The 15,071-nt window shown below is 39.2% G+C and overlaps 1 protein-coding gene across 2 annotated transcripts in view; it reads right to left on the reverse strand.

Moving 5' to 3' along the window:
• SLC25A12 (solute carrier family 25 member 12) overlaps positions 1 to 15,071 on the reverse strand; it is a 69,409-nt gene that overhangs the window by 26,110 nt on the left and 28,228 nt on the right. For both annotated transcript variants that reach the window (XM_084643836.1, XM_084643837.1), the window contains 4 exons: positions 12,339 to 12,485; positions 9,855 to 9,993; positions 8,433 to 8,526; positions 7,744 to 7,828 (listed from right to left, as the gene is read on the reverse strand). In XM_084643836.1, coding sequence (XP_084499962.1) covers positions 7,744 to 7,828; positions 8,433 to 8,526; positions 9,855 to 9,993; positions 12,339 to 12,485 — 465 coding nt within the window. The remainder of the gene's footprint in view (positions 1 to 7,743; positions 7,829 to 8,432; positions 8,527 to 9,854; positions 9,994 to 12,338; positions 12,486 to 15,071) is intronic.

Raw genomic sequence — 15,071 nt, forward strand, 5'->3', positions numbered from 1 at the left:
AGTTAGAAAAAAGGTGCCACTAGCAAGCTAGTCTAACTTGCACCGATGAGGCATTCTGTAAAGTATGCAAACTGGGCCAAACAGAAATCAGTGGGGTAGAGGAGAGTTTGTTCATTGAGTGTAAGATGAATTGCACACAGAAGGAAAGGAAGATAGCAGTAAGACTAGTCCCTCCTCCCACTCCAAAAAAAGTGAATGATTCAAAATTGTGAATTGAGATCAAATGGAAATTATTGGGAATTAACTGTGTTCAAGTCAGGGAAATATCTGGTCTGGCATAGTAAGGGTGATATTTATACTTTGCCAGAGATATGCACAGTGCTCTATGGACACAAAAACCAAGACCCCACCTCCAAGGCCTTACAATCAAAATTAGTCATCAAAGTCCCCTCTTGCTTATGCTGTGGTTGTACAAACAAGGAGGGAAAATATCAAAAGGTGTTTAAGTAAATCTCCTTGCTCCATTCCCCTGACATTTTTAAAGCCATTTGCACCATGGCAGATGACCCCGACACTCCTGACAGTATATTTAGATCTTGCAGAGGCCCCAGGGTGTTACGGAAAGGTTTTGCTCTTAGACCACACATGAACACATGAATATGCATTAGAAGATATATGGCATTTTACTGAAAACACAGTTCCTATATCCACAGGAGTATATTTTAAAGGATCTATCGCTAAGGTTCCTTAAAAGAGTTGTGCTGAGCTTGCTGCAGCACTGGGGAGCGAAATAGCCATTGCCATGCAGCCGGCACTGCAGAAAATTCATTTAAGCAGCCCTATTGGTACTGATATTCCATTGCACAGGTACAAACTTGAAGTTATAATATATTGTACATTTTGCTTTACTTGATTTTATTAAATAAGTGTGGAGAATACAGCAAAAATTGCAAAGATTATATAATTTTGGGGTCCACTATTCTTTTTCACTTTGATTGGGCAGATGTATTTATTTATTCATTTGTTTTTGGAGGATATTACTGTGTGTATTTCAATGAGACATTTAAAAGTTCCATCATGCATACAGTTCCAAGCAGCAACCCTTCTCATTGCTGGGCTCTGATCAGGCCAAACAGAGGGAAGGTGCAGTTTTATCTCACAACATTTTATGTCACTGATCTTTGTTAGCTTCTACTAAAATCTTGGCAGCCATCCACTGAATGGTCTCAGTAGGTCCTTGATCCCGCAATGTGTAGCATGCTGCTGAACTGCTCCACTGAAATTTGTAGGGCTTCATGCTGCTCATGAAGTACATGGTACTATATAGGATTGGCAACTATGAGATTAAGATGAGCTCACTTCTTTTAAAATATAATGAAACTTTTACAAAGGCCTTCCACAATATACACGGCCATCAAGAATTTCCTTCCCCAAGATATTTCGTCCAGAATAACTCACTGGAATACAGCCTAACAGAGAAGAATGGAGAATATTCAGATATTTATCAATTGTGCACATAGATAAAAAAAACCCCATAAGATTACATCAGAAGAAAAACCTTTAGTTAAGATCAGAAATATATTTTCCCAATGGGTACAATGGAAAAGAAAGATAAATCTGAAGAATTTCCCCTTGAATCAGAAAAAAATTCATACTGAAAAAAGCAACACTAAATAAATCCCAAAGTAAAATGGTGTCTCGATTTATGTAGATAAAAATAGATAAAAGCAATGAACTCCTAAAAGACTTGAAAAAGGACTAGTTCTTTTATCCCTGCACAGTTTTCTTCTGTCTTCAGCACACTTGCTTCTCTTTAATCTTTTAAAGCTAGTCTCTTCCTTGTAAGCATCAGAGTCTTATCAAAACCAATATATTATACTCAGACTTAAATTCGGATGTTAATACTCAAATTCCTTGTGAAACAAAAGTCACTTTCATCCTATTAAATGAGTGTTCACTATAGTTTGTAGTTCACTTGTGTTCAAATGTAAATAAGTATAATTAATGCTATAGCTTTCAGATCATGCATATTTATAAACAGAAAATTACTGAAGCTGTCATACCCATCTAACCACTGTATACTGATATTCAACTGCTAGGTTTAAAAAAGTCTCAAGATATGTCAACACTGAAAAAAAAGGAGTATTTTTAACATGGGTTAGCTAACTTGGGTTAAAATAGCAGTGAAGACACAGCAACTCAGCTTTTAACTCAAGCTAAAGCCTATGGGGAGCATGAAGTTGAACTTGAGCGGGTAACTTGAGTTAAAAGCCAAGTTGCCATGTCTTCATTGCTATACCCTAGTTCAGAAGACACCTTTTTTTGCACTATAGACACACTCTTACATTAATCAAATAATCAGCAAACATGTCTGACAAGCTATGTCTACACTGAGCTGTAGTGCTGACTACAGGGGTGTGAACTGCAGAGCACAAAGATTTGCACAACAACTTGGTACCTTTTCGTTCTTGCCAGCAATATTTACACAGGGCACAACTCAAAACCTCGTAGTCTGCACTATGGAGTAGTGTAGACAAGCCCTAAGTTTCATTCATGCTAAATTTACTGAAGAGATATTTACATTAATTTTTCTACATTACATTTTGTTAATTTTTTCTAAAAAACCCTAGAATTTAGGAGTCATTTAGAGTCACCGTAGAAACATCTCTATTTTTCTTCCCAAGCATAGCTCCCCTGCAAGGTAGATACTTCTTAGACCTCATAGAATTTCTTATCCTTCTCTAGGATTTGATAACATATCCTCCCCAGTATAAATCAATTCAATAAGATAATAGAGTCCAACAGAGATCAAAGTTCACCCCCCGCCCCCGCAGATTCAGGAACAGAAAGAAAATTGACTATTCCTTCTAATCTGCATTTTTAAAAACAGAGCAGAATAGGCAGGATGAATAATGTCTTATTCCAAAAGTGGGAAGGTGGAAGGAAAATACATTCTGTGCTTATTATTATTACCATAGTGCCTAGGAACACGAGTCATGGACCAGGACACCATTGTGCTAGGCACTGTTTAAACACAGAACCAAAAAGACGGTCCCTGCCCCAAAGAGTTTACAATCTAAGTATAAGAGAGATAAGGTGGGTGAGGTAATATCTTTTATTGGTTCGACTTCTGTTGGTGAGAGAGACTACAACAAGACTGCATAATCTAAGTATAAGACAAGAGATAACAGAGGGCTATAGACAGACAGACTCACAAGGAAACAGTGAGACATTACTGGTCAGCACAATAAGCAGTGATCTCAGCACAGCAGCAGCCTAACCATTGTCAAGTGTATTTAGATATTATGACAAAGGAGAGTTTTCAGGAGGGTTCTGAAAGTGGACAATGAGACAGCTTTCAAGATATTTATGGGGAGTCCCTCCCAAGCATGAGGGGCAGCATCGGAGAAAGCACGAAAGTGCTTATCTGCAAAATCAGAAAGTGGACAATGGAGGCTGGCATCATGGGCTGATCAGAGGTGAGATTCAAGATCTTAACAGTGAATACAAACAGCTTATGTTTGATGCACTGGTGAAGGGGGAGGCAGTGGAGGGCTGCAAAGACAGGGATAACAATCAAAGTGACAGGTTAAGAAAATAATCTTTGCAACAGCATTCTGAATGGAGGATGATGATGCTACATCAAGAAAGGAAAGAAAACAGGTCCAGCTGAGCAAAACTTTTTTTTTCCCCCACATTCCTTTTACCACATAGGTGAACTACAAAAATAATTCTGACCAAGGAAAAGCTACGCATGCTGTCTGAAGGCATTAATGAAAACCAAATATGACACCATAAAATGCAATGCATGTTTTTGACAGTACAGTATCTCTCAAAGTCCTTTTTATAAGTCCAGATGAACAGAAACAGATTTCTGCAGGGAAAGAAAGATGGAATGGATTGCCACAAAAGTCTACAAAATAAAGCATTACCTGTACGTAACTTTTGTAGACTCCTATTTCATCAGCTCAGGTACGTATTTACCCATAAGGATTTAAACAAAGTGGTAACAGGGAAGAACACTCCAGACACTGATTCTGCTCAACTGTCAAATCCATGTCAGAGAAGGTGACCAAAATGTACATGATGAGCCACAGGTTGTGCACAGAATTTAATCATAAATCACTCTGCTCAAGACCATACCCCTCCATGGGACAATCTCTCAACCACAGCAGCTGAATAGGTTTAACATTTCCTCAGGGACTGATCCAAGGCTTGGACTTCTGTGGTCTTTCTTGTAGATTCAAAGAAATCTGTTTCCAATACACATACTTTAAACCAACTGAGCTGAGGAGTTCCAGCAAGGGGCTTTATAAAGTCCTTGATTACTCTTAAAGCTCTAGAGATTTCAGGGAAGTCTTTGTATTTTTGGAGATGGTAACCCACATGGCCACTAGACTAGGTAAACACTCACAACATACTGTGCATCTGGAGAAGAAAGCTCTGCTCACTCATTAATGCAGTGTCACTGGGACACATTTCTGGGATCATCTCTTTTTCATCTGGCAGAAAGCTATACAGCATTGTATGCATTTGACAAATCCATCCTGGCTGCTTAAAGAAACTAGTAATATATCTTTCTCAGTTCTCACTTTCTGCACCAGTTCTTGGGTCTTTTATATAGGATGGCAAAAACAGGGTGCTCTGATTCACAGTTCCAAACATGGTAACAATGGTGTAAGCCATATGGTAGACAAGGCTCAGGTGTTTTTAACCACCATATTAATTATCTCTACTTAGTACATACTCCACCCTTCCCATCACGAGTGGAGGTACACCACTGCACAATGATGGAGAATTAGGGTTCCATCTTTGTCAGTGTCAACACAGCCATAGACACTGTGGTGACAGGCACTCTAAAAATTCCAAAGGTCGACTAAAGGATAGACAGGTTTCAGAGTAGCAGCCGTGTTAGTCCGTATCTGCAAAAAGAAAAGGAGGACTTGTGGCACCTTAGAGACTAAAAAATTAATTTGAGCGTAAGCTTTCGTGAGCTACAGCTCACTTAATCAGATAGATAGTAGCTAAATCACTCTGATTTTCAGAAAGTGGGGACCTAGAAAAGGGAAACGATGGTAATCCACTGAGCACTTAAGCCAGAAATACAGAGCATGGGTGTCTGTGCACATAAAGAAGCTGAAGAATTTATCTCTGTTTTACGTAACAAGGAAAAAGGATATGGAGACATCCTTTGGTCAGAAGGCAAGAGTTCAGGGAAACACTGGATTTAGCTGTACCTTCTTGAAAGACTTACTTTTAAAGGTACAGCTCCATATTTCTAGAAAGAAATAGACTTTCTATCTATACTTTATAGACTAAAAGTAAAAATAAAACCATTTAGGCTCAAGTACTGCATTTTTTCTTTGATTTTTCGGCTCAGAGCACAGTTAGTATTCAATGTAAACAATCACAGTCAGGGCAGCATGATTATGTAATCATTTAATCTGCCACATACATGTCCTTCTTTCTGAATTTGCTGCCTAACCGTGTTTCAGGGCTTGTCTTCACTGCAAAGTTAGCCTAGCTCGAGTGACAGCAGTCACTGCAAAAACACTGGAGATGCAGAGAGCGACTGTACTAGCAGCACAAAGTAGCTGAGGCCTGGTATAGAACTACCAAGTTAAGTCAACGTATGCTGCCTTGTGTTGACCTAGTTAAGCATGTGTCTACACTTAAATTTGTCTCACACGGATGTAAGTACTCCATTACGCCGACATAGTAAGACCTGAGCAGTGTTGAGTCATAGTTGATTAACTCAGGTTGAGACAACACAAATGTAGACACTGCGTTATCTATGTTGACCCGAACAGTCCTCTAGCAGATGTCCCACAATGACTGACACTGACCGCTCCAATCACAGTTGTGAACTCCACTGCCCAGGGGTCACGGAGACCAGAAGACCTGTTCCCTTTAAAACCCTGTGAATTTAAATGCCTTTTCCTGGTAGTCCACCTTGGCAAGCACACCTAGCAACTCTCCACTGTTGTGCATAACTGCCCAGCTGACCATGCCAGCTATGTACGTCAGATGCGCTCCAGCCCAGAGTCGACAGGAGATATTGGATCTACCTTATGGGGAGAAGAGGCTGTGCAGGCACAGCTAAGGATCTGCCGTAGTAATGTGGACATCTACGAGGGGATGTGGGAGAATAGGTATGACATGGATCAGTGGCTGTGCTCCGTGAAAGTATGCGGCAGACATACCAGAAGGCAGGAAGACCAACAGTTGATTGAGTGCCGAGCCACAGACTTGCTGCTTTTACAAAGAATTGCATGCCATACTTAGCAGACACCTCACCACCATCCTGCACACCTCCATGGATACCTCAGAGAAGTCTAAGTCACCGGCCCTTGGCAGGAACAGGGAGGAGGAGGAGAACAGGAGACATGCGAGTCATGGTGGTGGTGCGGGGGATGCTCCAACTATGCTACGAGCCAGGATCTGTTTGTGACTCCACAGCAGTCCAGCCAGTCCCGGTGGTCAAGACCGATGCAGAGGAAGGAACTTTGAGTAAGACTGTACATTTATTTCCCATTACAGCAATGGCACCCCCACCTTGGCAGGACACAATTACTGACTTTTCATATATTTACTCATACTAGAAGAGGTAGCAGTACAACAAAGAGAGTGTAACATGCCACACAGGATACAGAGCCCTGACTTGTAAAAACACCTAAATCTAAAGTATATAAAACTTCCATGAAACGAAACCACACAAATCTATGAAGAAAGATCTCAGGTGCAGGACCAGCTCTAGGCACCAGCAAAGCAAGCACATGCTTGGGGCGGCACAATTCCAGGGGCAGCATTCCGCCACCCTTTTTTCTTTTTTTTGGCTTGGGTAGGGGCGGCAAAAAACCTAGAGCCAGCCCTGCTCAGGTGAAGTAAAGAGTTAACATTCTGAAGCTGTATTTTCCATCCTCCAATTCTACATTTTTCATCAGCCCCACACAAACAGGATTCTCCTGTTGCTATGTAAATCACAAGAGCTAATGAGTATCAAATAACATTAGCAAGATTCAGTGAGCATTCTAAACAAACCATCCAAGTCAATCACCATGGAAGATGATTACTCCAACTAATCTCTCAAAGGAGAACACATTTATCAGCCTTACATGCTGTATACACAAGTATATTCACAACATAAAAATAGAGCTTTATTATGGAGCTCAATATGGAAGTGTACTAAAACAGAAATAAAACTCAAAGTGTACTTCCAAACTAGTATTTATTTAAGGATGGATTTTAACAGAAAATTCCAGATATTTTCAGGAGTTAGTGGATATGTTTTTAATTGGTTTATTAACAATAGTGGGAAATCCAAGTGTATAGACAGTTCATCAGAGGGTTTAACGGTTTCATAAGTTTCTTCTCTAGTACAAAAAATATCTAATATTTTGATTAAAATCTATAAGCATCCACTCAATGAATGATTTGTTTCAGGAAGTAATGTTTTAAAACATTCTTACAATTTCAGTCCAATTATAAAAAAATGTAATAAGAACTTCCCTTAAAATCTAGTGCCTAGACAACAAAAACATCACTAATGTCAGAGGAATCCAACATGTTTTCTTTATATTCAAGAGAGAAAAGAAAATCTGTAAAATCTGGGAACAGAGTTTCTTTTCTTTTCTTTTTAAACTATAAGCACAGATTTGAGTTTTGTAGAAGTCTTTTTAAGGCAAATATATCTAATTTTCATAAGCAAATATTCAGAAGTTTTATAAATTGCCAACTTCTAAATGTTTCCTTCAGTTTAGCATTTTCACAATTGACTGTACACATGATATCACTCCTACCTACCTGCCGCTGGAGTTCTGCCAAGTTGTAAGGCAAGGCACCTTCAGCCAGTGGTGTTATTCTCTCAATATCTGACAAAGTTAAACGCCTTCAGACAAGCCCAAGGAAAATAAATCATTGTTAGCCAAAATCATAAACAAATCTCAGCAAGCACCTTTTCCTCAACAGACTAGATTATGGCTTTATATATTACTTGTTATATTTCAGGTATTCCTAAGTACTTTACTAAGTACTGTTGCAGGATCCAATCTTGGGAGTTATAAGCATTTCTGTTCTCATTGTCCTCAGTGGGAATAAAGGGAACTCAGCATTACCCAGGTTTGGGCCCTTGCATACTGGTAATATAGGGTCTGCACTCGGTAAATGGAGCAGCCACCACGTACCCCATAATAACTCACATGCTGCAATCTAGTCAAGACACCTCTCACACTTCAAGTTTACACCAGCAATCTGTGTATTACAAGTTTTTTGAAGCAGGGAGTGTATTTTGTTATTTTACACCATATACTGATTATCAGATGACTGCACTATACATATACTTATACACCACTCACCCCCCAGCACAGTCAGCAGTCATCAAATAATCCATATATACGTAATATATGAATATATATGTAAAACAAATCTATTTTAAAGTAAATATAAATAGGGTGGAAAGACTAATATGAATGATTATGATAGTTATAAATTACCCTGTAGCATTGTATAAGTCTGAAAGTTGATAGAGAATATCGATTTCCAGCGGTGTCACTTGTCCAAATTTGATTGCAGCCTGGGAAAACTCCTCTGGATTTAAGAGGAAGGGGAAAATAAGGTAAATGATCCTGAATCATTTATCACATTTTCACTTTAAATAGAATGAAATGAGCCAGAATTAGTACCACATCTATTTCAGAACAGCAGCTTCAATCACAGAGTAAATCTGATCTTTCAACTCTTACTTATGCAAGTAGTCCCCATTGAAATCTATAGCAATTCTCCTATCAGCAAAGTCCATAGATCAGATCCAGTATTTGGGGCTCTACTGTAAAAGCAGACAATGGTTCATCCATAAATTATACCAATCAGCATTAAAACTAGCACAATCATTTCACTGTTCCTTCCTCCCCTAGCTCTCATTGTTCCCAGGTTTGGATAAGTGCCTATCCACACTACAAATACAATTTGTAACACATCCATGACACTCCTCTGATCAGTTACAGAAAACATGGTTTAGTAGTATCTATAAAACAAGTTTTTCACAAGATAATCATGTGAGCCACGTTTGTGCATTCACATTTACCAAAATAGTTAGGTAGTGATGTATCAGTACAACCTGGAGAATCTGGACAGGTGTCCCATCCTACCATCCAAAGACAGACGGTGCCCAGAGCATATGAACATAGAGCAGCACACATGGGGTATTGCACTCTTAGATGTCTAACTTCATGAGAACTGGAAGGAAAAGGGGTGGGGCCAACCCAGAAGATATAGTTAGTGGGTCCCATCCACAGATGGGAAATAGCTACGTTATGAAATGGTTACAGAAAGCCAATCAATCCAGGCCAGTGGCAAGGTTGAATCACAGTTAACTTGCACGCTTGCTAACAGTATTAGCCTTATTGTATGTGTGGAAACAAATTATATTTAGCGCACACCATGCCATTAAACGGTTACAAACTCCGCTAAAATTGTGTGGAAAGAGCTACAGTAGCACACAGGAACAGCCAACAGGACACAGAGAGTTTCTGATTAAGTATTTTTGTTATTGTTAAAGCATACCCATTCTGCCATAGTTGCCATATTCCCCAGACTTTTCTACGCTCCATGTAAACACTTATCACTACCATAAGAAGGTCCACATTGCAGTGGTATCCCCAGGATATCAGAACCAGTCAAGGCTCTTGTCAGAACCCTGACAACTCTTCTCCTTAAAGAGCCAGCTAGAACCCTCTGCTGGCCTGTGAAGTCTGGAGTTGAGCAGGAGACGCACATTCAGAATCAAACTTGAAATATTTGCATAGCTGTGCTAAACCTCCATATTACTAGATTTACTAGTCTTAATCCATATACAGTATAAAAAAGACACACTTTATAGATCTGAAAATTAATAAAATATAGTAAATTTATTTTACCTTTTGTGACCTCAATATCTTTCCTTGTAGCTGCTATAATACTGTATATCTTTCGAACGAGTTCCATGTTATTCAGCAGGGCATTAAAAGCATTGAAATAGGAGAAGCTGACCTGATGTGAAATAGTTCCACCTGCTACCTTAAAAACATAAATAAAAAAAAAAGATAAAAGACAGATCCTGATTTGTGGTTAGGATTCAGCTGATAGCCTTAAACCCACTGACAACCCAAGGGAGCTTTACTGTAAATTAACATCCATCTGGACATGCAAGAAAAGATTAAGATATATTTCCATCGTAGTAGTTGTATCCTGTTTTTTTAGTGATACCAGTGAGGGGGTCATTATTACATAGAAAGGGTACTATGGTTTTTGATGCAATAAAAATCATCAGGAAACAACTGTAGAATTACTGTTAAACTTTTTTGTAGAATGCGTTGTTCTAGACTTTTCCAACAGTGAAATTTGCGTATGTTTTATTTTAGGTAATTTATAGCAATAGTTAACAGTGTTAACAATTAACCTTAGAAGTTGAAATTAACACAAATCCTTACTTTCCAAACTAAGACACCTCCCCCATCCAGCAAAATACTTAAGTGTATAAATAGTCCCCATTGACTTCAATGGGACTTCTCATGTATTTAAGATTAATCACATGCTTAATTTGTTTGCTGGACTGGGGACTTGTCTATAAAGAGCAGTGAGCCAAAAGATAGGCAAATTCTGACTCACATGAATAGTCCTATTACAGTAAATAGGACTACTCACATGAGTACGAATTTGCAGGATCTGGACCACATTTCATGTCACTAGTTATAATACTGTTTACATTGCAAATTTCAGCTCAAATGTTTTATTTACTGTGACAGAGTATACAAACCCCATACAAGGTGGAAAGTGGTTAATGAGAACCTGTGGGCGCAATTAGCCCCATCCTGCTTCACTTGCAAGAAGTGCCAAGCCTGGAGGAACTTAAAAGGGGAAACATTCCATGCAGGGGCTGACTGGGAAGAGAAGAAGGCCTCTTGAAGGAAGGCCTGATTAGGACCAGGGCCTACCCCAGAACTGACTGAAAAAAAGGCCTGGCCAGAGCCAAAAAATAACAAGACACAGTTAGACCTGAGTCTCCCTAGGGGTATGTAGGCCTGGCAAGGGACTCATATATGTTGTCTGTACCCAGAGCTATGGATTTTTTCCTTTTGGGATCTGTGAAGGAGTGCACCCAGGAAGGAGCTGGTGAAAAGGCCTAGAAGCAGGCCACAGTAGGAAGCAGTGGATACAAATAGGCAGACCTTAGCTGTTTATTACAAGGTCCCTGGGCTGAAACCTGGAGTTCAGGGAGCACCTGGGTTCCCCTACTAACAAAAGTAGTGGGGAGGCCCCTGGATATAAGGGCTGGAAAGCCTGTAGCTGGGATGAAAACCCAACATAAAGTCACTGGGCGACAGCCATACGGGATTATGTTTACCCCAAAAGAGGTGGGACCATACAGAGGTCCCTGGCTGGAGGACCAAGTCATGAGAACAGCAGACCACTGCACAGAAGGCATCTAATGAGAAGACACTACTATGAAATGCCAAGCCATAAGAACGTGCACCTATGGTGACTCACCTCACTGACTCTTACAAAAAGGAAAATACTCAGCTATTCATGACAAACAATCTTGCTTTCAGTAATGCAGAATAACTTGTACTTTATCATCATTATTAGGGCTGTCAAGCAATTACAAATAATTAACCATGATTAATCGCGCAATTAAAAAATTAATTGTGATTAATCGTACTGTTAAAACAATAATAGAATACCATTTATTTGGTATTCTGGTGACACTGTAAATAAGAAGAGGACAGCATTATCTCCTATAAATGTAAACACACTTGTTTGTCTTAGTGATTGGCTGAACAAGAAGTAGGACTGAGTGGACTTCTAGGCTCTGAAGTTTGCATTGTTTTGTTTTTGAGTGCAGTTATGTAACAACGAAAAAATCTACATGTGAAAGTTGCACTTTCACAACAAAGATTGCACTGCACTACTTTTATGAGGTGAATTGAAAAATACTATTTCTTTTGTTTATCATGTTTACAATGCAAATATTTATAATAAAAATAATATACACTTGATTTCAATTACAGCACAGAATACGAATATGAAAATGTAGAAAAACATCCAAAATATTTAATAAATTTCAATTGGTATTCTATTGTTTAACAGTGTGATCAAAACTGTGATTAATCGCAATTAATATATTTTTAGTTAATCACGTGAGTTAATTGTGATTAATCGACGGCCCTAATCAGTATTACTTCTATAAAAACACTATATTGCATAAAAACCCTATGTGAGCAATGAATGGTACTGCATTGTCAGTATTGCTAATGAAGAGGAAGATAAGGCGTGTGTTAAGAATTTTAGATATATATCAATTAAATTACAAACTCTCACTTGAATAGCACTTATATTTAAGACATTATTTTCTTTACACTTACTGAAACTAGATTTTCTTCCACAAACGGACTTAGCATATGCGAACGAATGGTAGCCATGATGTCACTAAAGTCCAGTCCAGTAATCATACCAGTTTTGTTTTTGTCTTTCAGTGCAAAGGCTTGTCTTGCATGTTCTGACTGTAGCTCCTGAAATACGAATTAGAAACATCACATTAGGAATATGAGTCTGTACACCCACTGTGCATGGAACTCCCACTGTCTTCATCCGCCTGCCTAAGAGTGTGCATGCAAATGTTATACTCTATATAAAAATACAACAGTAGTTTTAGTAAAAGCGCTCAACAAACTGATTCATCCCAAAAAACTCCAATCCAAAATGGAAGCCAAAAAGTCTTCCCACCACTCCTACCCATTCATCTTTGCTGTCACAAGAAAATCAAAGGAGAACAATTAGAGTTTGAAATGTCATCAAATCTGGGCTTTGGTGAACTGAAGCACAAAGGACTGTTCACATTTCGAACCCAATGCCCCGCCTGCAGCCTGCTCAATGTTAAACCAGGGAGCTGTTAGCCAATGCTCCTCCAATGATGTGTTATGCAGTACATAAAAGGTTGTTACAAGTAGGAGAGAGAAAAATTGTTCTTCTTAACCTCTCAAGATAGGACAAAAAGCAATGGGCTTAAATTGCAGCAAGGTCAGTTTAGGTTGGAAATTAAGAAAAACTTCCTAACTATCAGGACAGTTAAGCACTGGAATAAATTTCGTAGGAGGGTTGTGGAATCTCCATAATTGGAGATTTTAAGAGCAGGTTAGACAAACACTTGTCAGGGATGGTCTAGATAATACTTAGTCCTGCCATGAGTTCAGGGGACTGGACTAGATCACCTCTTAAGACCTCTTCCATGAGGAGAGTGCTGATCTCTCAGGTATTCAGGACTGAACACAATTAGGGTTTTATAGGTTAAAATTATCACCTTGAATTGTCCTGAAAATAAACTGGAGGCCTGTGAAGATTCCAGAATACAAGTTTAGCATGCTCCCTGAGAGAAACATCTCTTTACAAGTGGGTCACTGCATTTTATACCATCTAATGTTTACAAATGAATTTAAAAAGAGTAGCCTCATATAAAGCACATTGCAGCAATCTAATCCCAAAGTGACAAAAGCATGGATCACTCTAGTGAGACCCATATAAAAAAAACTGCATCCTTCTAGCCATGCATAATAATAAAGCACACACTCAACTCCCATTATTCCTAGAGGTCTAGAAGCAGCTGGGAATCCAAAATATTCCCAGGTTATTAACCAGAGTAACAAAAGGCATGCAAAATTTTCCAGCTGATACCCACTGAACTAAATATTCTGGTTAGTTTCCCCAACCTACCAGTACTACCTCAGTCTTGTCTAGATTGAGCTGCAACCAGCTTGCCCTCATCCAGACTCTGATCTCAGCACAACACAGACTAAGCCAGCTGAATGCAGTAGCAGGTCTGATAATTTGCATGGGCTTGCCAGAGCTGAGCCCTGGCACTTCTAGGCTTGGCAGTTCATAGCCCTGGCACCTCTGGGATTGCTGCATCAGTTATGAATGTAAAAAAATTGCTTAAGCCATGACACCTTTCATTACAAATTAAGCACTGGACAGAACCCTGCTGTATCCCATAAGAGAGCTTCCTTGGGGCTGCCCAGGATACTGCTCTGGGTTATCTCAACAAAAATTGCCACTCAGGATATGTGAACAGTGTATTGTTGCCCAAAACCCTTATCATCCACATTCAAAGCCCTAAAGCCACATCTAGGGATGTACTGAACCCCAGCTCACATGTTTGTGTAAGGGTATACTGAGCTGTGACCCACCACTCCCTTACCACCTACTGTACAGTGTGGGCGCAGCAGAGGTATCTGGGCTTGAGTTTAGATGACACTCCACCGCCACTCCCACAATTCCTTGTACCACTATCTTCTGCATACCTCCCACAATTTTACTGCATTTCTTCCATACACACCATGGACTTTAGAACCTATCTAACCAAACTCTTTATTTTGTAGAATGCCCTCAGTATCTATATCCTAAACTATCATTACAAGCCATATAACCAATCTAATTCAACACCCTGTACTTTCCTGCAATTATTTCCAAAAACAAAGCAATTTAATTTCACAGGCCAGCCGAGGAATTACGTCAATTATGAAATTTTAATTTTCTTTAGGCCTAAAAGCCAGAAACCACAACAAAAATATAATATGAGTTGATCATTTCAAATTATATAGAATTCAATTACCTACATACATTTGCAAAATCTTTTCCCCTTAATTACAATGCACAGCTGTCCACGTTCTCCTTCTTTCCTTTTCTCTTAGCTGACAACTCCTTCTTCCCCTCTAATGTGAAATATGGTTCTGGGAGTGAATACTTTTAAAGTCCTCTCCCCACAGGATTCTTCAGCAAACCTTTGAAAGGAAGACTTCTGGCTTACTGCAAGTTTGGCACAAGGGTCTTAAACTTCTGAGGTGCAGTAGTGTATATTATGGGGAAATGTAATAGGAAAAACTTTATGAAGCTAAATGAAAAATTAATCAATACAACAAAGTATCAAGGGAAGCTATGGAGTAACAGCCAGTGGAGATATTCAGGTTCCAATCCTTTTCCCATTGAAATCAGTTTTGCCACTGAACTCCAAGGGAGCAGGACCAGACACCCACACTCATCAATGAGGGGATGTTTTAGAAACAAAATTAATCCTGCCCTCCAACAGGGTGGTGGACCAAAGT

Source organism: Lepidochelys olivacea, assembly GCF_965140295.1.
Source record: "Lepidochelys olivacea isolate rLepOli2 genome assembly, chromosome: 11".
Taxonomy (NCBI): domain Eukaryota; kingdom Metazoa; phylum Chordata; order Testudines; family Cheloniidae; genus Lepidochelys; species Lepidochelys olivacea.